This window comes from Ambystoma mexicanum, chromosome 9, assembly GCF_040938575.1.
Source record: "Ambystoma mexicanum isolate Mex_15411 chromosome 9, UKY_AmexF1_1, whole genome shotgun sequence".
NCBI classification, from domain to species: Eukaryota; Metazoa; Chordata; class Amphibia; order Caudata; family Ambystomatidae; genus Ambystoma; species Ambystoma mexicanum.
The window spans coordinates 1,431,954,582-1,431,978,968 of NC_090931.1; the positions used below are offsets into that span (position 1 = coordinate 1,431,954,582).

At 48.3% G+C, this 24,387-nt stretch overlaps 1 protein-coding gene across 1 annotated transcript in view; it reads left to right on the forward strand.

Moving 5' to 3' along the window:
* The window catches only part of PLCD4 (phospholipase C delta 4), a 679,750-nt gene that overhangs the window by 247,225 nt on the left and 408,138 nt on the right, over positions 1-24,387 (forward strand). The window contains exon 3 of the mRNA XM_069616847.1: positions 14,150-14,308. Within this exon, the coding sequence (XP_069472948.1) occupies positions 14,150-14,308 (159 nt within the window). The remainder of the gene's footprint in view (positions 1-14,149; positions 14,309-24,387) is intronic.

Sequence of the window (24,387 nt, forward strand, 5' to 3'; positions counted from 1 at the left end):
CTTGTTCCTTGTTTGCTCTTCCCCTTCCTTGTTTGCTTGTTGTTGATCAGTCTGGGTTTCGGTCTACTTCCCGTACTACCCACTCCTGTTCTGTCTGGGTCTTTGTTGCTCCACCACTTCTTTGTTTGCTTGTTGTCGATCGGTCTGGGTTTCGGTCTGCTTCCCCTACTACCCACCCCTGTTCTGTCTGGGTCTTTGTTGCTCCACCACTTCTTTGTTTGCTTGTTGTCGATCGGTCTGGGTTTCGGTCTGCTTCCCCTACTGCCCAGTCCTGTTCTGCCTGGGTCTTTGTTGCTCTTCCCCTTCCTTGTTTGCTTGTTGTCAATCGTTCTGGGTTTTGGTCCCCTACTGTCGACTCCTGTTATGTCTGGGGCTTTTTTGCTCTTACCCTTCCTTGCTTGTTTGTTGGCAATAGGTCTGGATTTTGGTCTACTTCCCCTACTGCCCACACCTATTTATATGGGTCTTTGTTGCCCTTGCCCTTCCTTGTTTTCTTCTTGTCGATAGGCCTGGGTTTCGGTCTACTTCTCCTATTGCCCATTCCTGTTCTGTCTGTGTCTTTGTTGCTCTTCCCCTTCCTTGTTTGCCGGTTTGTAATAGGTCTGGATTTCGATATGCTTCTCCTACTGCCCACTCTTGTTCTGTCTGGGTTTATGTTGCCCTTCTCCTTCCTTGTTTGCTTGTTGTCAGTTGGTCTGGGTTTCAGTCTACTTCCAGTACTGCCCACTCCTGTTCTGTCTGGGTCTTTGTTACTCTTCCCGTTACTTGTTTGCTTGTTGTCGATTGGTCTGGGTTTCGGTCTACTTCCCCTTTGTTTCTGCTCTCCTGTGTAGTTCCTTTGTGCTTTGTCTGAATGTATACTTTAGATACCCAATTCTCACCCAGGTTTTGTCACCATTAGCGAAACCTGTTAGTTTTGGGTTATTATGTATTATATTTGTACATCATTTTTCCAATCCTGATTAGGCCAAGACACGCACGAGGTGCGGTTCCCCACAGACATTCATGGGTGTTAAGGTTATATATAGGATAATAGTAACAACTGCATCCTTAACAACCCTGAGGGAAAGGGGACTGGGACAAAATAAAAAAAGGAACCCAGCCTCTTCTTCCTGGTCTTCTTAACTCTCTTCAGAGATCTGAGCGACTCCTTGAAATTCTGGAGGAGTGATCACACCTTAGTTGTGATTCTTCTCTTCAAATGTATATGTCAGTCAGTCTTGTGTGGTGTTTTGTGGAACCCTACTCAACTTTTACTCAGGAAAACCTAACTTATATTATGCATAATTTGGATTTGTGCTTGTCTACTCTACAGTTTACTTATGGAAACTAAATTTATTGAAAAAAAAAAAACGTTTCTTATTCCTTTGTAATCTTTCTTAAGACCTATTTATAAATTCCTTTTTTGGTGTGAGATTTCCTGCCTGTTTTGCCATCAGCATATCATTTCCTTTACTGGAGACCCGTACAGCGTTTGATTTTCTTTGCACTTCTCCATCACTTGTAATCTTTTCCGCCAGAGTGGACGTACACTTCAAACAACACTAACTAACAACCATGCAGCTTCGCACTATAAGCCTTCTCTGCCGCGCGGATTCCGAGTGGTGGGAATGGAAAAATGTGAAGGCAGATCCCACAGGGCTGGAGTTTGGAGGAGAGGCGGAGTCCGAGGAGGCACAGTTCAGAGGGGGCGGAGCTGGCAGTTGAAGTCCAATCAAAGAACTTTCGAAATAGTTTAAAAATGGAGCAATTTCTTTCATGGCTTGAAAAGTACACAAACCATAGTAAGGTACGCACACAAATATATGTGTGCGTATCTTACTATGATTTGTGTACTTTTAAAGCCATCTTCTCAGGACTACAAATAACAGAATCTCTTTGGGAAAGGCAATGATCACTGAGCCCACAGCTTTGCGGGGTAGATAATGTACAGAGCAGTTTACATTACCCAGCCCGCAAAGCTGGGGGTCGGGTGATCATTGTGTTTTCCAAATGGATCCTGCTCTGTGTGCACAGTGTGCCTTCTGCACTGCCACAGGGTCTTTGACCCTCAGCGAACCTGGGGGATGTCCTCGGCAGGGGAGCATCCAGCATTGTAAGAGTGTGGGTGGGGGGGCACGAAATAAGCCCTGTTACTTTTCCCCCCAAATGAAGTGTGCGCAATTCCATAGAGTCTCATTTACGCCCCGAAACTGGCCACCCCACCTCAATCTACTTTTTTGGTAACATTAATGGCAGGTGGCATTTTAACACATAACAAAAACAAATGCATGATCATTACAGATGCAGGAAACTCATCCAGAGAGGGCTCTGTCGAGGGGCTCTGGGGCAAAATACATGCAACCCCCCAAATTTGCCTATGGTTTGCACCAACAGAAGTGACTTCATAGAAAAGGACATTGCAAGGAGGAGCATCAGTCATCGATACTTGGAGGCACCGTGGAAATGACTTTAAAATAAGTTGCCATTAGTAAACAAAGGGGCAAATAGCTTTGTGGTGCAGCATTTCTAAATTGCATTATTATTATATATGGAGCCACTGTATAGTCACTGTTTTTTTCTTCATAATAGCATGATATATTAACAAGCTATGAAGTGAATCGGAACCGCTTACAGAGCTGCAGATAAGACACAGTGTGATGAAATGATCTGCCCAGGATCACACACTTTGGTTAAATGGCGAAACCGGATGTGGACAATTCAAGCAACTGAGCAGGTTTAGCTGATATACAGATTTATTAAGGTTTTGCTTCACATTTCATGTGCTTAAATAATACTTTATTTATAGCAATGCCTTGGAAGCAAACCACATTACATAATAAACTAGCCTTTCATAGTAAACTAACTATACGCTACATACATTGTCAAAGAAATACGTTGAGCAATAAGAGTATGGCTTTAGTTCTATTCCCCCCCATCCTGCATTCAAAGTGAGCCTAACAAATCACCCTTGGGTTTTGAAGCCAGCGGCCCTCATTACAAGTCAGGCGCTGGACCATGGTGCTAATAGCACCATGGTCCATGCCGGTAACTCACCGACTCCGCCATGGTGGATGGCAGAATTACCGCCCCATTCCAAGGTTGGCAGGGCGGTAATTCCCCATTCACCATGGCCCCTTCCCCATTCCCATTTTTGCCCCATAGGGCATAATGGGAATGGGGAAGGCGCTAATTACGGCACCGTAAATTACGGTGCCGTAATTAGCTCCAAAGTCCCTTTGCGGGTTGGATTTTTAACGCCTGCTAAAAGCAGGCGTTAAACACCAACTCGCAAAGGGACACTTGTAATCAGGCGTTAAGGGTTAACGGCGCCGACGCTCTTTACGGCGCCGTTAACCCCTTAACGCCTGACTCTTAATGAGGGCCATAGTCTTTATTTCATAAAGCAAGCAACATTATGCACCCTTCACACTTCTGATCACTCCCTCCCATTCCCATTTCTAAAGCGACAAAGTCCCTGCTAACAGTACCCCCTGCCTCTCCTCAGTGCCTAAAGACTCACATTCTAATGCGCTGTTTACACAGAGCAACGTGAGAGCCCCTCTGATGTCCGGAGCTGCTTGGGGAATTGTCGTGGCAGCGGGACACCTCTCCCGTTCAGAAAAGGTAAGGCCTGCTGCTGGCAGGACAATAGGAGTGCTGAGCAGGAACTGCTCCACACACATTGTCCTGCCAGCAGGACACATTTCCTGCTGGGCACCCTCATTGAGGTGCCGAACGGGAGAGGTGTCCCACTGAAAAATGTTCTGCAGCTGCTCCCCACACCCACTCCTTCCCCCCGCACGATATGCCCCTGGGCCACCGTGATCTAATGTTCTCTGTGCAAGCACTGTGCACTGTGTGACCGGGCTGGGGCAGAGGCAAGCCGGATCCCGAGATCCGTCTAGAGAACTGATGCCGGAACTCAAATCCGGCGAGAGCCGGCCTATTAGGCAACGTTGCAGACCCCCCCTTTGCACAAAGCTCATAGTTCATGAGAAGCACCCCCAGGAAATCCCTCAGACAGAACCGCACACTTATGAAATCGAAGCAGCGACCTGTACCAAGTGAGTAGCGTCTCAGTAGCGTTCAGATGCGCGAGCACGCTTGCGTCCTCAGAAACGCTCCCTGCTATGATGTCCAGCTCGCCCGCTATTCTGGACGCAGGCTTTGATTTCTTACTTCGCACAACGAAACATGAAGGGTTTTTCCAATACAGAAACTCCCAAAAATAAATAACCCTTTGTTTGCGTTAGCGTTATAATAGCTTGATGTAAAGTGCACATGTAAATCACTGTTAGTGTCCCATTACGCTGCTCTCCCGCCATAGCATCCTCTGAGAATCTTCTACCCATATGTCTGGTGTTCCTGGGCAGGAATTTTGCTTGCTCAGGCTTTTCTGCAATTATTTTCTTAGATAGACCCTTCCTCAAGAGCCCCAAGGAAACATGACCTGTTACTTCAATAACTAAGATGAAAGGCAGTTTAGAGCACCCCGCCAGCAGTGTTTTTTCCTGTCTCACAGTTCCAGTCTCTTTGGAACTCTGAAGCTTTTTCTCCATTTTGGTTTGGGAGTTGGGATCCCTCCTGAAAGACGATTAAGGAAACATTCTAATGTACTTCACAAGCAAACTCCAATCCATCTCCCTTGAACCTCTTTCCCCAATTGTTGAATCACTCCCTTCTCCTAAAGGTGAAACACTCTCTTACCCTGTGTACTGCGAGTACATCTCAGTAGGACCAGACACATTTACTCCAAAAACCAACCTACCTGAGTGAACAGCCGACACACTTTTTGCTTTGATCTTTAATATAAAGGCATTGTTCCCTCAATTGGTCATCTCTCGTCAAACGTAATAGTGTCCTTCTAGCTAAACATGTCACCCTTTTCAAGGTTTATCTATGATGCTCCCATTAAAAACTCCTTTGGTACATGTTCTTCACATGCATCTAACTGCTTACTCTTCTCAAACACCAAATATTCATATTTCAATCAGTGATTATATCAACCCGTTAATCAGCTTCATTTCTTAATTTGTCCACCTTGGGTTTCGGCATTTTTAATACCAAACACTAAAACAGATGGATGTTGTCGACACAATATTACTATTTAAAATATAAACACAATGGGCCTCATTACGACCCTGGCGGAATGGGTTTAACGGCGCCGGTAATGGGGCCGGCGTCATTAAACCCATTCCGCCCTATTATGAGGTTCCCTCGCGGGACCCGCTCTGGATGTCTGGTCAGACCAGACGTCCTTTGAGCATCCCGTGAGGGAACTAGCATGCTAACAACGGGCCCGTCATTAACGGGCCCGTTTTTAGCATGCTCCCCATTCCCATTGAGCCCTCTGGGGGTTCAAATGGGGAGGGTCCGGGTCCATGTTCCCTGAATGGGGAAAGACCAGGCCCTCCAAGGTCGGAATGGCCCGGTATGTCCCCATTCAGGGAACACAGACCCGGACCCGGGTTTGGAGGCAAGGGCATGGCTACCTCCAAACTCGTAATGAGGCCCAATGTGGTGTGAGAGCAATCTCAATGTGATATATGGCGAAGGGCAAGAGGGTCATTACCAGCCTTTATTAGTGAGATAGTTCCTGAAATTCCCCAAACAGGGATGTGTTTGTGAAGTGTGCCAGATCTAGGCCCAACAGTCAGTCAAGTGTACCTAAGAGGATAGCTCAGCGGCAACGTGCTTGCCTTGGAAGCAAGACGACACGGAGCAACACAGGTTCGATCCCCGGGTCCCGCTTAGAAACCTCTGAGTATTAAGCACGTTATAAATAACCTATCATATCTAACCTATCATAAGAGTCTCACAGGTCTCGGGCACCCCCGCCAGTCCTCCCTGCACTTGCCTTAGGGTCCTGCACCCCACCCTCCCTCAATGCACTTGACAATTAACCCAAGAGAGTGTCTCTCTCTGCACTTTCTCCAGTCTCCACCGACTGGGTGCACTTGAACCTCCCCCTCACCTGACCGTCTGGGCACTTGCACGTTCCGAATGTACCTTTGCCTGAGGATCGTCTGTCTGTTCTCCCTTGTCTTCACCCTTTAATGTGCACTTTGTAAAACTGCAGAATCGCCGTCAGGCCCATTGGCTGTCCAAATGTTAAAATGTATTATATTCACTTACTCTTGCCTGTGCAGACTATTATCGTCTCAGATATTCAAGCGCTCTGAGCGATTGTGCGTTTTTCCCCTTGTTCCCACCCTCCTTTAGTGCTTTGAAACACTTGCCTGTGTATAGGCGCTTTGTAAATAAACATTACCATAGCATACTATACCAAGTGGAGAGTGGGTTCAATGTTTTGACAGCACGTCCTGAACACATTTTCCAGTGTGTGTGGCTTTGATTTCCTGGCGCAGGAGAGTTTTGCCCCACATAGATGGGGTACCACTTTGGGAGGGGATTCTTTTTCCCAGTAGCCTGCAGTGTTGGGGTGTACGGATGTGTCAGGTCGAAAGGATTTCTTGAAGACAGAGGATGTCTCAATGTAGAGCCCCTCTGGGAATATCAGAACCAGCTTTAGGCAGTCACAATGGTGTGTGCCTGACATCAGGTGTCATTCTATGTGTTGGGTGGCTTTGAATTGATCAGCTGTGCTCTATGAAAGATCTACCAATAGCACTTCTCCATAGTCCATTATGAACATGGTTAGTTCATGTTTGACTTTGACCTACCAGTGGGACATGTGCGGGGAATACATTCTGCATGGGTGCCAGTGTTAATGAAATTGCACTCTTCTCACACATGTTCTTGATTTGGAGCTATTTGTGACACTTGAAGTGCACTGCAAAACTGAAGATTGGCTGGAAGGTCATAAAATAATGAAGCACTGGCATTCGTTCTGGGCAACCACCCAGACCATAGTTTTTCAGCCTGTAATGCCATTACAGAGGGGGAAAGGACATATACAAATTAGCCCTGGCAACCGCACAAATTGTTAGGTGGCATCCCTTCTGCGCAAGACCGCAAGCAACCCCAGACATATTTCAGCTCATTGGGCTTTCTCTGTGAGCTGTTGCACTTCTCAGGTCATTGTTCTCCTTAGCAGATGTTTGCCCCACCTTGATTTGTCGACCCCTAGGGCTGTGCAACAAGTGGTGCACAATGAGGTGCAGATGTGAGTTTTAGGGGTTTGTTGAAAATCAGTCAACATTTTTATTATTTAAATTTGACTGCCTTTGGGGAACCCCTGGGAAAAAAGTTTATATATTTCCCATGGTCCATTGCAGCAAAGGAAGCTTTTCAGAAGTGAAAAGTCACCATTTGTTTCCCCTCAATACAAACCATTCCTGTGATAATCCTATAGGAACGGAAAAATGAAAAGTGCTCAAAATATTATTTGGAGGTAGTCAAGAGGACGTTTGACATCAGGGAGGATTTGGGGGTGTTGAAAAATATGGAATGTTCAGTATGACTCTTTGGGGAGAGCAAGAGAGGTCTTTTTCAGCCAGATCGTTTGCATCTTTCCTCAGGAATCTCGCTGGATTAGCAGGGGTAAAGCGCGAGAAACATGTAGGAACAAGCAGGAACTGAAGTGTGCAGGAGAGAGGGAGGGGAATGATATTAGGAGAGGGTCAACGAGCATTTTGACTGCAGTAGGAAGGTGGGGAGACTAAAAAAAGAGGAGGGGTGCACATGTAGAGTGGGAATGATGCTGTGGAAGAGATTTTAATTGAACACGTTTTCGTCTTACCAGGGAAATGAAAAGACATTGGGCCTCATTATGGGTTTGGACGGCCCGGTAATTCCTCCCTCAGGCAACCCCCGGCCCGGACCTTCCCCATACCCATTCAAGCCCCCATAGGGCTCAATGGGAATGGGTGTAGGGAGCTAACAATGGGCCGATTACGACCGGCCCGTTGTCAGCTCCCTGGTCCCCTCGCGGGACCTCGTAATCAGGCGGAATGGGAATAACGGGTCTGCACCCATTAGCGGACCCCGTTAACCCATTCCGCCTGACTCGTAATGAGGCCCATTGCGTTTCTGCAAGAACCATTCTCATGGGAAGAGACGTCCAAGCACTGGTTATCGCCTTTATATATCCTTGGGAAATTATCAGGCGAATGAAAGAGGTGGCAACAATAAAAAGAGGGAAACACTGACAGTGGGCCGCCATGTTTTACTTTAATAGGTGGGAAATGGCAAGTGGCAGGGTACATGGCCGAAGGCCATGGGTAGTGGGCCAAGGTTATTTTCTCTTTCACCCTAAATGGTGGAGAGGGCAGGGGCCATGGGCGAAAGTCCTGGCCAGTGGGGCATGGTTATTTACTACTAAACGAGATAGAGACTTCGGCTCAAGTGGGCCAAGTTTTTTTACTCTATAACTGGTAGAAAGTTAGCAGCGGACATGGTCTCCCTAATTGGCATAAAGTTGGAGTGGCCATGGGCCAAGGCCAATGGGGCATAGTTATTTATTACTAAAGGGAATATATGTTATGGCCGAAGGCCTTGACCAGCATGTCATTGTCTTTATTCATTCATGCAAAGTGGCCAGTGGACACGCCAAAGGCCATGGCCATAGCTATTTTTAACTAATCCAGGTAAGATATAGCATAACAAAACTATTGACATTTAGTGACAAAAACCTTAGTTACAAGACAGCTAAAGGAAACAATTCAACGCAACAAAACCCATGAAATTCGGCAGTTGTTACAAGTGACAGCAGCCTTAATGCATATTCTCCCTGTTGCTCAACTAATGATCACAGATGCCATCAGTAATGACATCAGAAATTACATCATGGATGACATCAATGATGCACAACTATCTTCTGTCATCCTCCTCCAGACCCCATTTCTCTTTCTCTTGCTTCTCTCTGGTGGCTTGACTTTATTTATTTATTTATTTATGTATTTATTTCATTTGTTGATAGTGCCCAAACCCGGAAGTATCACATCCCTAGGTTGCATTAGTAAGAAGAGTCAATTGCAATAGAACAGTTGCAGGGTTACATTATTAGCACATTGGTAAGAATACAACAGTTGGAAAAGTACAGTTGCTTGGATGCGTTGTTAGTACAGATGCAGCTATAATGGTAAGTAGGATACAGTTAGGCGTATTTGTTGAACAGAATGGTTTTGAGTTTTTATGGAAGAACATATAAGATGGTTGGTTTTTGACAGATGGGAGAGCATCCCAAAGAGTTGGAGCAACAAATGTAAAGGAAGAGGAGGATCTTAGGTTGTATGGATTGTGTTATTTGGAGATGCATGCAGTGAGGTAAGTGTGTGCAGTGTTGTGGATGCATCGGTGGGTAATAGAGAGGATTTTAAACTCAATACGAGCCTTGAGGTGCAGCCAGCGAGCTTCACGTCTCACAAGAGAGATGTGGTCAGATCTTTCTAGGCCCCAAACAGCTCAAAGAGCGTTGTTTGGATCAATTGTAACTTGGTTAGATTTTTGGTGGAAGTTCCAGCGAGTATGGCGTTGCAATAATTTAATTGGCTGCTGTTGATGGCTCTCGCCAGAATGAGGCAGCTGTTCGGGGACAGGAATTTTCTGGAGTGGTTGATAAGTTTAGTGGAGTAGGCGGCCGAGGATGCAACAGCTTTTACTAGGTGGACTCCAAGGGTTCTGACAGAGCTGGACACATGGGTGATGTTTCCATCAATGGACAAGGAGGCGAAGGCATGGTCTAAGGTTTTGGGACAGTGGGACAGTGCGGGGAGCCTATGATGAGCAGCTCTGTCTTGTCATCATTCAGGCATAGGTGGTAGTAGCCATCCAGGCCTGAATGATGCTGTACATCTGGTTGATATTGACTGAGTCAAGGCAGTGATTCGTGGTGAGTTTGAGGAGAATTTGCATGTCATCGGCAAAGTTAGAGTAGGGTGTTTCAAGGCTGTCCAAATGGTCAGAGAGTGGCTTAGTATACATATTATACAGGGTGGGTGATAGGCATGATCTTTGGGGGACCATTGTAGGGAACTGGAGGATCGTTCAATCAGAAAAGAGTTTATCCAGTTGGTCGCTTCATTGGACAGGTTGAAGGTGGAAGAGAGATAGTGGCACAGGATATCATGGTCAACAGGGATAAAGGCCGCAGAGAGGTCTAGTAGGAAAAGGAGGGCGAGGTCACCTGCGTCCTGGGTGGAGTCAAGTTGAATCCCGAGGTCAAGGAGAGCAGACTATGTGCTATGTCTTGGTCTAAAGCCAGATTGGCTTGTGCCCAGAAGGTTATGGGCTTCAAAGTAGGGTTCTAGTTGTGTGTAGGCTGTGCGGTCCAGTATTTTGAGTAGGTAGGGTACCGTTGTGATGGGTCGGTGGTTCATGGGGAGAGTGGGATCAAGCAATGGTTTTTTGAGGAGGTGTGACCCATGCTTCTTTAATGGATTTTGGCACTGAATTGGAGTTGAAAGAGGCGTTAATACATTTTGCGATAATCAGAGTAAGGGGTTCTGCACACATCTTGATAATATGGGATGGGCAAAGGTCTGCTTTGCAATTGGAGTTTTTTAGTCGATTGATGATAGTGATTACATCAGCTGAAAATACAGGGGAGAAGTTGAAGGGAGGCACGGATGGTTCAGCATGAGCCAGTGGGCCTGTGGCGGGTGCAGCATTGCATGGAAGCAAGGATTTCTTTAAGGTAGTTTTCTCTCTGAGGTTATGGGTCTTGTTGGTGAGTGTGGACTGGACCAGGATAGGATTTGGCAGTCGTAAGAAAGGCTTCCTTATTTGGAGTGGATGGGTTTTTCCTCCATAAGTGTTCTTGGGCACGTTTCCGTTTACAGAGGGGGATTAGTTCCTCTGTAAACCAATTGTGGTTGTTGGTTGTCATTTTAGTTGCAGTTTTGAAAAGGGCATGCAGGTTTAGGGCGTTGAGGAAGGAGGCGTTGTAGGCAGCGAGGATAGTGTCTGGGTCCGTGCTGTCAGCTATCAGAGCTAGGGACGCACGGATGGTGGATTCCATTATTTCTTTGGTAAGTTTGCGGGGGTGTCTCGTAGTAATTGGGGGATGGATGCTGGTTTTGCTTGGTGTGTTGGGCTTGGTGGGTGTGGTAAAGAGGATCAGAGAATGGTCCGTCCAGGATACGGGGTCAATTGCTGAGAACGTGATGGGCATGTTGCAGTTTAGAATGCGTGGGAACTGTAATGGCTTAAATGAGGTTCATCTCAGGGAGAGTGGTGCTAGGGGCTGTGGCCTTTTGGTCAGAGGGTTCGTTAAAATCTAAATTGAAGTCTCCTGGGAGTAGGAGCTTAGTATTGGGTTTGAGGATCGGTGCGATGATCGATGGTATGTCAGTTTTAGGTGTATTTAGGCTGTTGGGTTGGCGATAGAGAAGGATGATGTTCATGGTAATTTGGGGGCTAGGTTCAATTTTGGTGAGCAGGATTTTGTAGCCTGGTATGGGGGGCAGCGGGGTCCTGATATGGACAGAGGTCTTGGTGATAATAGCAACTCCACCTCCTATGTTGGAAAGTCTGTCTGCTCTAAGAATAGAGTAACCATCTGGTATGGCGAGAGACAGTGAGGGCCCTGCTGTACTATGTAGCAACGTTTCAGTAATGGCGAGTAGGTCGAGGTTGTGTTCCAGAATCAGATTGTGTATATCAGGGGCATGAGCCCACAGCGAGCAAGCGTTAATGAGGACGCCGGCGAAGTGATCAGGATGAGAAGTGTTTAAGGATGAGGGCTGGCTGGTCTGTGTATGAACCTGGATGGTAATGGTAGCGGGGTGGGAGCAGCTGCTTGGGGAGCTACATTTTTTCTCAATGGTGGGCAGGTGTTTAGGGCTATGGGTCCGGGATCGGAGATGTTGTAGTCTAGTTAACCCTGTACAGGCTAGGGAGCAAGTTCTCAATTGGTTGGTCACCATTCTAGAGGTCAGAGGTGTGGTGGGCAGGTGTTTGGTGGTATGGGTCCGGGATCTTTGGTACATGGTACTTGGGTACTCTATGACACTTTAATTTCCTTTGTAACGTCACTTCAACAAATATTGTTTCCACTTTCCACTGAATTTCAAGGGTTTTGTTGCACTGTACATATTCACCTTAAATGTCTCTTAAATGACATTTTTTTTACTGAAAACTGATAAACTCTTATGGATATTGTGTACAATTGGTTTGGGTCTACTTGGTCGAAAATATTTGACCGTTTCGCATTTTCTTTGCTCGTTGTTTGGTCAAAATGCGGGGGAAGACCCCCGCAACCTCCTCCCATTCCCTTAACCCACCCAATCTACATATTTAATTAAATTAATTGGCCTGAATTTTGACCCAAGAAATTATCCAAGAAATTTGGTCAAAGGTAAAAGGTCAAATGTTTTTCGAACAAGTATGCTAACCGTACAATTTATGAGGCACAGAGACTGGTGTTTGATATTACACAGTTGGCAAAGCAATTAAGTAATAGCTGACTGAAGAATATGAGGTTGGTGGCATATGTGAGCATGCCCTTCAGCATTTTAAAAGTGGATGCCAGTCATATACAGCACACTCCCTGAGAATGCACACCTAATGTCTACGTGGGCATTCCTAGTCTTGGGCTGTCTGGCGTGCAGTATGGCGTACGTGGAATATTCACGTCGATCCCAGAGTCCGAGCGATCGTTCCTCTTCTGTGGTGGCTTTTTCCTCTCAGTGATGCCTCTGGCAAAGTGCACCCAAAGTTCTAGTGATTTCTTTATGCAAGCCACACACACCTTCAGGGGTGCAGGTGGAAATCACCAGTCCATTGAAGGTCTCTGTGGTGTCATGCATCCTGCATCTAAGGGGTGCCTCGGATTGATGATGGGACCTTCCCAGATCTTGCAAGTTTAGTTGTGAGAAAGGGGGGAGGGGAAGACAATGAAAACGGTGTCACAACAATATTGGCAAGTGGCAGAGTCCCACAAGTGAAACTACCATCCAAGATATATGAAAACTTGACAACCTGGCTCTTTACCTAAGCCTACCCTGCTCTTGCACCATCACGGAAATTGACACATCCCTTGTATCTATTCTGATTGTATTGTATGGTATATGTAACTAGCGCCTAGATACCCAAGGGTTCAGTGTGCTGCCACAAATGCATAAATAAATAAATAAATAAATAAATAAATAAATACATGCTCCAGTTTGAGAGGGGAGCAGAGCAGATAGCTAAATCGGAATGGCCAGGGTGCCACTGAGATTCAAGAAAAGCTCAGTGGTTGGGTTGTCAGGAGACTCCAGCCAGTTGTTAACCCCTTCCCCCCCACGATCAGGATGTTGTTGGCAGTGATCTGTGGGTTAGCCACTTGGCATCTTCATGGGGGTCTGTAAACGGCAATCAATGTAAGGGATGTGTTGGAGTCTAGAGGACATTTGCATATCAAGCTTTGGAAGGATGTTGTCTGCAAGGTGGTTATATTCGTGGTTGAGACAAAAGCTGGACAGATGAGGGCAACATGAATTGTGTAGCCAGGTGTTAGAAGTGTATCCACACTATGTGTTGGGTTGTCCATAAACCATGTTGTTTATGTTATCCCCAAGGAGTCCATGGTCTTTGCTTGAAGGCGATTGCTAGCATCCGCTGCATGTTTATTGGCAGGTCTGGCATTTAAGGTACCAATGCTGTTAAAAGGTCTAGGCAGTGATGGTGGGAGGTCAATGTGAAGCTCCAGAGAGCACTGAGTAACATGAAAGGGTCTCTACGATGAGATGGAGGAAAGCAGAGCCAGGGATCGGCCCGCCATTGGTGTTTTCCTGGCAGACCTAAGGGAGAGCACCTGCTGGAGAAGGCAGGAACTGAAGGAGCCGAAGGCGGACAGGTTCTTCAGCCATGGTGGTTCCACTCCTACAGATATCGATTACGAGATGCAAATGTGAATGTGCTGCCTGTACCCCCATTGATGTGACCCAACCCTATGAAGGGAAGGTCTGACAGCATGTGTGATTGCCAAGCCAAAGGGTTGTGGGTGAAGGTGGCATCTGCCAGTCTTCTGACCCCCAACTATTCCGCAGCAGCGCTCGATGGCTCTCGCCATCGTAGACCTGGTGGATAGTCCCCTCATTTACCTGAACCCCTTGCTTAATAGCACCCATCTGTATCTCTTGACATTGAAGACCACTGTTAGGTCTCCACATTTGAACTGCTCCTAAAGGTTAAGCCCTGTGCCTCGTGTGCTTGCATGCATGAAGGTGGAGTCTCCCATTGCTCTGACCCCTCTCCCTCTCTGTGCCTCCTTTTCCTGCAGGCCTCCAGGTGGACAAGGACCTGCAGCAGATGCTGCACGGGACCGTGATGAGGAAGGTGAAGTCCAAGTGCTGGAAGAAGCAGCGGACCTTTAAGCTCCAAGAGGATGGCATGACCATCTGGTACCAGTCCAGGAAGACTGCCAAGAACAAGTCCACCTGTACGTATGTGCGAGTGCCTTCCCCTGTTCATCCTGCATGCAGAGAATGGTGGCGGCCGCTCGCTGTATCATCCCAGCAGTGACCACAGGCAGACTGCCTCTGGCCTCAGGGGAGTAGCGGGACTCTTCAGGTTCATCTATTGGGCTTCCATTCCGCCTAACACATGCATTCTACCAATCTTTTCCACTCCTCTCATGCAGCCGTGTTTCCATCAGCTCTCTGTACCCAAGGACTTTCTTTCTTCTCATTATCCAGCTCCTCTCTTTGACACCTCCCTCCTCTCTTCATCTCCTACTTCTGATCCTTAATTCACTCTTGTCTCTAGTCACTCGGCACTTTTCCTTCCCCCCAACACTGTCTACTTTTTCTGCATCCCTTGCCCAGCTCTCTGTGGTCCTTTTCTCTGCCCAACTCCTCTTAGAGATTCACCCCCTCTACATTGTAATGCTTGCCCAGCTCGTCTCTAGCATTCACCTGCTTGTCTAGAACCAATATGGCGTTGTTTCACTCTGCAACAATGTCAGAATGTTCACATGTCTTAGAAATGGCGTTAATGCATGTATTTATTTGTATGTTTACTAGATATGATATGGCATTTATAACGCGCCTATACACAAGTGTTTCAAGATGCGACAAGACAAGGGGGGGAACAAAGGGAGGACAGACAATGATCCTACTAGGCCAGGTGTCATTCAGATCGTGCAAGTGCATAGGAAGGGGGAAAGGAAAAGTGCCCGGGGGGAAGGGAGAGGGGAAAGTGCAGTACGTGGGAAAGTGGAATAAATAAGATAAATAAGACAAATAAAACAGCCAGCTAGTGGCAAGTGCAAGGAAGTGCAGACATAAGTGCTCGTAGGGGGACTGAAGGGATACAGAAAAACGGTCCCCAAGTGCAGGGGTTGCCAGGGAGGCAGTGCAGGTGGGCAATTGACGGGGCCTGGGCCAGAGATCAGAAAGGGTGCCCAGGTACCAATGCAATTTCAGTCAGTAATTCAGCAGGGGAGGGGAGGAGAGAAAGCAGAAGCAAAGAGGAAGGTTTTGAGGTGTTTCCGGAACCAGAGATGGTTCTCCTCGAGTTTCATGGTGGCAGGAAGGCTGTTCCAGCGAGAGGCCCCTGCCGAAGAGAGTGATCTGCCACCAACTCGTTGCTTTGAGAAGCAACTGACCCTGAGGGAGTTGGAGGCAGATGTGCGAAGTGCTCGAGAAGGAAGATATTTAGGAAGAGAGAGTTGAAGGTATTGCGGCCCCAGACCCCAGAAGGTCTTGTGTACAATGCAGAGGGTTTTGAACTTAATCCTTGCAGCCATTGGGAGCCAGTGCAGAGATTTCAATCCTGGAGAGATACGACCCCTGGGCTTGAGGCCAAGGACAAGTCTCGCAGTCCTGTTCTGGATAAGTTGCAGAGGGCGGAGAGTGGAGGCAGGCAGATTTAGATTGAGGCTGTTACAGTAGTCCAGCTTAGAGAGGACCAGGGCTCTGGAGACATGGAGCTTCTGGGGGAAGGAGAGGAAAGGAAGAATACCTCTAAGGAGGTGCAGCTGGTAGTGTGACTTTTTAGAGACGTCAGAGATGTGAGGGGAGAAGGAGAGTGCAGAGTCCAAAATGACCCCAAGGTTTTTAGCCTTGCAGGTGGGAGTGGGAGGAGGGCCAAGAGAGGCCGGCCAGAGAGCTGCAGGGAAGGAGGGAGTGGTTGTGCCGATGAGTAGAATCTCAGTCTTACTGGAATTAAGGCAGAGGTCGTTGGCGGCACACCATTCCTGGATGGCAGACAGACAGTCAGAGATGAGGGAAGGAGAGGAGGAGGAGGCCGAGGGTAGCCTGAAAATGAGCTGGGTATCATCCGCATAGCACTGAAAGTTGGGACAGAGAGCGGCGATGCGGTGGGCAAGGAGTGCCAGGTATTGGTTGAACAGCCAGGGAGAGAGGTTAGATCCCTCGGGGACACCACAGGTAGAGAAAAAGATGTCGGAGAGGAAGGACCCAAGTTGGATCTGGCAGGGTCGGTCGGAGAGGAAAGAAGTCAGCCACGCCAGAGCCTGACCAGTGATACCCAGGTTATCACAGAGACGGCTGTGCAGGCTGGCATGGTTGACAGTGTCAGAGGCACAGAGAGATCAAGCAGGATAAGAACGCAAGGGGTGTTAGAGTCGAGGTTGGTGAGCAGCTCTTCACGGATGTTCAGGAGAGCATTTTCCGTGCTTCTGGCAGCTCTGAAGCCAGACTGATGGTCATGAAGACAACCAACAGATTCAGTGTGGGGATTGAGCTGGGAGATGGCCAGTTTCTCCAGGAGCTTGCCCAGGAAGGGAGTGATGGAGATTAGGCGATAGTTAGCCGGCATGAAGGGGACAGCAGAGGGTTTCTTAAGAAGAGGGTGCACAAGGGAGGGGAAGACTCCAGTGGCGAAGGAGTGATTGCAGAAATCCACCAGGGCCGGAGCCAGGGAGTCGATGTGATCCTTGATAGTTTTGGAGGAACAGGGGTGAACATGTTTCGATGATACTTTCATAGCTCGGACTTGTCTAGAAACCTCGTCTGGAGAGCAAAGGGGAAAGGCAGAGAAGGAGCGAGGAGGGGTGGCTGCAGAAGGGCCAGAGGAAGAGCAGGGAATAGCGGGAGGGGGGTGAGAGGAGGAGAGTGTGGACAGGATGTCCTGAGTTTTTTTAAATTAAGTGAGAAGCCAGTGCAATTCAGAGGGCCTGGGAAGGGACAGGAGAGGTAGAGACTGCGGCAGGATTGGCCAGTTCCTTGCAGATTTTAAAGAGCTCATCCGAGTTGTTAGATGTCGCAGAGACGCGGGCTTGGATATGTGCTCTCTTCTTGGTGAGGACGGAGAGCCGGTATTGCCTTTGCAGCAGGCGGCAGGCCAGTTTGTCAGAGGATGAACTTGAAGCACGCCATTTCCTCTCAGCAACCCTACACTTGCGTTTTAGGGTGACGAGGTCTGAGTCATACCAGGAGTTACACTTGGCTTTGGGCTTCAGGCGTTTTCTCATGACAGGGGCAAGGATATCCAGAGTATCAGATATACAAGAGTGGAGAGTGGAGAGGGCTGTGTCAGGGTGAGAGTCAGCCGGGAGGGAGGAGGGGGTGAGAAGGTGGCGGTGAAAGCCTCAACTGACACACGCTTCATGGGTCGGATGATCGAGAAGGGTGGCAGTGACGCCAGCGGGGTAGGGAGGGTGAGATGGGAGGATAGGAGAAAGTGGTCACTCCAGGAGAGAGGAGTGGAGAGAGGGACAGAGAGGGGAAGGTTCGGAAGAGATCAGAACATCGAGAGTGTGCCCTGCAGAATGAGTCGGGCCAGAGGGGAGAATGGTGAGAGAGAGTCGCAGAGCTCGCGAAAGAGTTCAGAGAGGGGACAGGAGGCATCCAGGTGGATGTTGAATTCTCCAAGAAGGAGGAGTTGAATGGTTGAGGCCAGGAGTGAGGAGGAGAGGCCCGCCCACTCAGAGAGGAAGGAAGAAACCTGACCAGGTGGCCGATAGATAGTAGCCACAGTAAGGGAATGGCTAGGCAAGAGAGAGAACCTGCAGACGAGGCATTCAAAAGAGGAGTAGGCCTGCATAGGAATGACAGAGGCAGGAATCCACACAGGGAAGATAAGGGCTACGCCCCGACCAGAGCGGTTGGGCCTGGGCGCAGAGACGATCTTGTAGCCATCAGATAGGAGCGTGTCAAAGCTGGTGACAGAGCTGGCCGTAAACCATGTCTCAGTGAGACCGAGGACATCAAGGTCAAGTTCTTCAAGAAGGCGGCAGATATCAGAGGAGTGTTTGACAGCGGAGCAGGAGTTAAGAGTGGCAATGTGGAGAAGGTTGCCCTCCTTGAAGGACTTCCGGGGAGGGGTACAGATCAGAGGTACGCCCTGCGGAAGTGTATAAAGCGCCTGAGAGGGGGCAGAGAGGGAGAGGGAGGGGGAAGGCAAGGTAGCCAGGGAAAGGGGGAGGGGACAGCAGGAGAAGAAACGAAGTTGATGAGGCGCGTTTTGTTTCAAGAAAACCTTTCACACCTGATGTCTGCACTTACCTGTGCACTTGCCACCAGCTGGCCGCACTCATATTTATTATTTATTGTCTCTATTTTAATGTTATCCTATGTACTGCACTGGCCCCTCCTCTTTCCCCCACACTTTTCCCAGGCCCCCTTCCCCTGCACCTAGTAGGATCGCTGTCTCTGTCTTCCCTCTGTATCCCCTCCCTTGCCTCATTGCGCCTTGAAAGCTTGTGTATAGGCGCGTTATAAATGCATGTATGTGCGGAAATGTCATCTATGGTATATTTAAAAACTATAGCGTAAATATGATTTATATTGGTCGCACACATAGTTTAAACACCGTTTCTTAGCTCATGCAATCTATCACATTCTTAATTGTTCTCTCAAAAATATAATTAAGGAGATTTGATTACCTCCCATGTTTCTATTACAATAAAATAAAGACTTCAAAAAGCCCTCATCATCTGCACATTTCCCCAAGACCTTTTTACACAGGAGGTCAATGCTGCTACAAGCTATAATTAGATGTTCTAATGTCTGGACTCTTGGGGCCCGATTCATGGAATTATTTGCGCGGAAAGTAGGGTACTTGCACACCATTCCCCATTTGTCGAATCATGGAATGGAATGCGCTGTACTTTTTCTGTACTCGCGTGGAGTTCACGCAGGCTTGGCGCGTCTCTGCGAGCCATCGGAGGCCTTGCGTGAGACTACACACAAAGCATGGTTGTGGCTTGCGCAGAGGGCTGGGAAGGGGGCGTGCCACCAAAATGGGAACAAACTTGCTTAAAAATTGGCATTCCAGGGGACAGCCTGCAGGCAGACCCTCGCACACCCACAATTGCAACGGCACGCGACGTATTCATGGATCCGATCGCGCAACCTCTCAGCCGGGAAATTGCTACTCAAGTCCTTCATACGATCCTCCACCCGAAGGTGGGGTTGCATGTCGGATTTCGGGGTGCATGCAATGAACTCAACAGGGGTTCTGATGTAACTTAGGGGTCCGCATACGCAGTGTAGCAGTGTGCAGGAACGGTTTACGGGGTTTGCACACAGATTTTCTGAGTTTAGACAGAGTTACAATTTTTCATACGCAGGTTGTCAGAGTGCCAGGAACAGTTGCAGGGGACCATGCGCAGGGTCCCCGAGATGCAGGTCCCCTTGCTGGGGTCCCCACACACTGTTTGAAGAGTGCATGTATTCGTGCCTGGGGAGCGTGCAATGGTGGCTGATCTGGCTGTTTATCCTTTGCGTGTGGGCGTGTCAGGTGCGTTTCGGCTGCGACTTGCGAATACGGTTACTTTGTGCAAACAATTCCATGAATACGCATTTCCATTCGGCGCGCAGGCTCGCATAGTGTCCTTCTCGGCGTGCAGCCCTTGCAGGATTTTTGCGCACATTTCCATGAATCAGGCCCTTGATGGTTGCATACACAATCTACAAGTATGCAATTTTGTGGAACAGTCCTCCTGCCATACACACATTTCTTAGTCTCAAGAAAATTAAAATTAAACAACATAAGATGTCTTCTCGTCAGGAAATTGCACTATATTCTTTTGAACTTTGGTTAATGAAGGAAATATCTTTGCATAGTCAATCACTAAGTGATTTGGTTTCCAAATTTCACATACTGCTAAACCAATCATATAGCACAGCTTTCCTATTTACCTCTTACAAAATCACATTCTTTGATAAATACCAATCAATTTTTACATCTACTTCCTCCAGGAAGTTTTCATTTTGCTTCTCAGAAATATTCGCCTCATGATAACAAGTAGAACTAATTAGTTCTTTGAAAATGGCAGACACAGTGTTATCAGAATTTTAAGTATACCCCAAATGTCCTTACATTAAGTGTTATAAAAGAAGTCAACCCCAGTTCTGTCCTAATAAGCTCTACGTGAATTTCATTTGACAATTCCAATGCAGGTCTCCATAACTTTCCTTCTAACTGGTTTAACTAGGCAGTCAGATAATCCAAGCAATATTCAAGTCCACACACTTCCATCGGTGCAATCTTTTGTTAATATGCTCTGATCCGGGTGCATAATGTAAAACCCCCATGTTTCAAATCAAAATACCTTGAAGTGCCCATCATGGCCACATTCTTGCACATCAATTTTTCATGCAAATCCAAGGCGTTTGTTTTACTATTATAGTGGATTCCAAGATTATGAAGAATTTCTGCAATTTCTCTTACTGTAGCACCAAGTCGTCAAGTCAAATTCCTGGATTGCCTGCTTTTGAGAAATACATGATCTTTATTTTAGAGGTATTTATCTCCAGGGATAGCACTTTGGGATTACTAAGGACTATATCCAGGGACCATGTCTAAGTGTAAAGTATAACTTCACAAGGACCGCTATATAAAGATTAATCAACAGTGGTGCTCACACGCAGACTTGCTTAAGTCCTGGCTTGACATGGTGCCTGTCAAAGAGGCAGATTCATCGAGGTGAAATCTAACAGAAGTCCCGCTGTGTCAAAGTATAACAATGCTAAGCAAGCCACCGTCAATGACCCAGTAAAGTCTATAAATGGCACATACAGGGGGGATTACCCGATTTTATGGCCCTTTTGGCCAATACATGGAGGCATGGGCCAGTCTGTGATATAGATAATCTAGTTCTAAAGCCAGTTTGAAATTATTCCAGAATGTTTGCTCCTATGTGTCAGGATGAGAGTATTCCTGCGTCCGTGGAAGCTGCTGAACCCCCGACAGTCCCCCCGAAGTTTAATACTCAGAACTAGATAGAATTCAGCTCTGCTTACTACACCCCAAAGGGAAAGGGGGAAGTGGATAACATAAAAAACACCAGGTTGGCAATGTCAAGACTAGCTGATGAAGAACCTGCAGTAAATACATAAACAAACACAGATTCTCTCATTACTCACTTAATATCAAAGTTAAGAGACTTTTAACCTTAACTAAAGAATAAAAAATCGTACCAGGTTCTTCTCCTAATACATCTCAGAGACGACTGTAACAATTGCTGAGAATAGGTTACTGAAATCTTTCTACCTCTTTCTTGAGTATCTTGAGATTAACAGCAACTTCTTAATTTAGGTTTCCCAGCACTCCTTATAAACCTTGACTAATGCCTTTTAGAACTGCACATAGTTCCAGTTAATGTTCAACTTTTTGAATAATATGCTTTATACTTGAACTACAAACACGCTCACGCAATGAAGAAAGCACGCTGTTTTTGAAGATCGTGCACACACATGCGGTAGGAAACATGTAGCAACAGGTACCGCGCACTCGCGCTGAAGTAAACACATAGCAACAGAAATCGCGCACTCGTGCAGAGGGAAACACATAGTTTTTGCAGATAGCGCGCACATGTAGTCGAATCCACATAGCAATAATTACCATGCAAATGCGCTGAAGAAAACCAATAGTTTGTGCTGAATGCGCGCTCGCGCAATAGAAAACACATATCTACAATTACCACGCACACACGCTGAAGAAAATACGTCGTTTTTGCAGAACACGCGCACACGCAATAGAAAACACGTAGCTACAATTACCACGCATGCGCGCTGAAGGAAACTAAACACGTAGTCTTCGAAGAACACGCGCACACGCAGAAATAATTACATAGCAGGAAAGTCTACGCACACCAGTAGAAGAGTTCTTGCATGCGCAGAAGTCCGTTCGCAAGCTTTGTAATAATCACGTCACTGTGAGGCACTGCACGTGCGAAGTACTTAGAGCGAACAAGCACAAACCTTGTGCTCACTTACCAATGAAAACAAACTTACACGCGCTCTTAGAAACAGTGCAGATAAATTGTTAAAATCTTGAATTTTCTTAAAATTACCATTCAAGGAAATCATGGGCAAAAGTTTTAAGAACCAAAGGCAAGTCACATATCTTTAGTATGGTCTTCAAAAGTTACTTCAGGAGGGGGGGGCGCTGTTGAGCAGCCTACAAAATGGCTGCTTAGCTCGGAAGCTCCGTGCCTAGCCGCTGATTATCCGACTACATCGGCGGTTCCTGTCATAATCCAGCATTTTCATCTGGCCCCCTGTGCTGCTGACTGCCTGGGCTACCTGCACGCCTAATCCCAAAGCGAATCGGACCCCCCAAGACCCCAAACCGACCACTACACTGTGCCTCGCTGGAGGCCGACTCCGGGCCTGCGGGGTGCCGCGGTGACCGCTGCAAGCCGGCTGGGTGCCGCCCTCTGGAGCTTCCGCCTGCTGCCTCGGACCTGGCGCCTTCGGACCCAACACCTGCCCCGGAAACTGGTCCGCTCCACGTGCGCAGCCTCCCCGACTGGACCCGGGCTGCCGGAGTCCCCCGCTCCCCGCGTGTGGCGTGCTCTGGTCCTGCGCCGATTGGAGGGGGCGGGCGGGGCCGCTGCGGTGACCCGCACTTCCTTCCTTGCTCTCTGGACCTGCGGCGAGGATCCCGCTCTGACCGCCTGCGGGGGCCCGCACCCGGCACCCTACGGCGGGCGCTCCGACCCCGCCGAGCTGCTGGGGTGCGCGGCGGCGCTCCCTTCCTGGGTCCTCTGCCCACCGCTGAAACTCTGGAGCTCGCTGCTGATTCTTCCCGCTTGGAACTGCGGCCTACAGGTGAGGAACTCTGCGCTGGGTCCATCCGCCAGCCCTGTCCCCGCGGCGGCTGCCTTCCCCCCCTCCTCCCCCGGACTGCCTAATAACAACCCCGGTGACCCATTGGAGCTGCTCACGTTAAAGAGGGCCCCCTGCCCCCCCTGGTGACTGCGCAACTGGGTTCCCCAAAATTGGGACCCCCCCATAATTCGACCAACTGGATGGTCGGTTAACTGCATACCCACAGTAGCTGGTTGCCCTCACTGCACCCAGTGCAATCTGCCGACGTTGTCACACCCGCTGCAGACCCTCCACTCCACAGTGGCCCGCTTACTCCTCACCACCATCTTCCCCCACGGTGCGATCACACCGCACCCAGACTCCTACTTCCTGCAATGTCGAGCCGCTCCAAAGGAACTGCCAAAGGGGGTGCCATGGATAGGTTCGCTAAGGCGATTCCTCGAGCTGAAGCGGCACACATGTCGCCCCCACACGAGGAGCTCGATAATGAAACCATTCCCGGGGCTGTGGGGCCAGATCTTACCACACTAATGGAATCGATGGCAAAAAACTTCGCTTCATTCCACGAAAAGCTTGATGACATCAATGCAAACGTTGCATCACTTAAAACTCGGGTAGATCAGGCGGGATCCAGAATCACAGAGGCCGAAAATAGAATCTCCACTAATGAAAATGCTATACACACGCTCCAAGACACTGTGGCCTCCTTGTCGCGGGACATGAAGAGTGTGAGGGCGAAATGCGACGACTTGGAATCTCGATCCCGCAGGAATAATCTGCGCATCGTCGGGGTTCCCGAGAACGCCCTCAAAGGGCGGATGGAAGACGCTGTGGAGAAACTGCTTAAAGACCTGCTTGATAATCCGGCCCTCTCCCCATACTTCACGGTGGAGCGCGCCCACCGGGCCCTATCACCACGACCTAAACCGGGCGACAGCCCTAGGCCCATAATCGCTAAAATTCTCAACTACCGCGACAGAGACCTCATCCTCCGCCTGTCACGAGAGAAGGGTGACCTATGTCTGGAGGCCCACACCATTAGAATCTTCCCGGATTTCTCGGTGGCGGTGCAGCAGGAGAGACGTCAATTTCTCGGCGTTAAGAAACTGCTCAGGGAGCGCAACGTCCCATATGCCATCCTGTTCCCCGCACGGCTCAAGATCACCCATAATGGCAAATTGTACTTTTTCACCGTCCCAGATGAGGCGGTGAAATTCATCGAGATGCAAATACCGCTCCACAATCCGGGAGACGACCACGCTGGCGGCATCTGAACACGTACTGTGTGGCCCAACGGAACTTACTGAATCTACTGATCCCTGATATGCTATTGGCAACATGGCTTTGCTTACTATGATGTTGTGGTTCGCTACTGCATGCATTTGTGTCGTGGCCTGGCTCCTGAAGGGTAGGTGCTGGTCATTCATTCCTGCCGGACTCGGGGGCTGACCAACCGCCCCGGCCTTGGCCTTGGCTGACATGGGGGGTGTTCTCG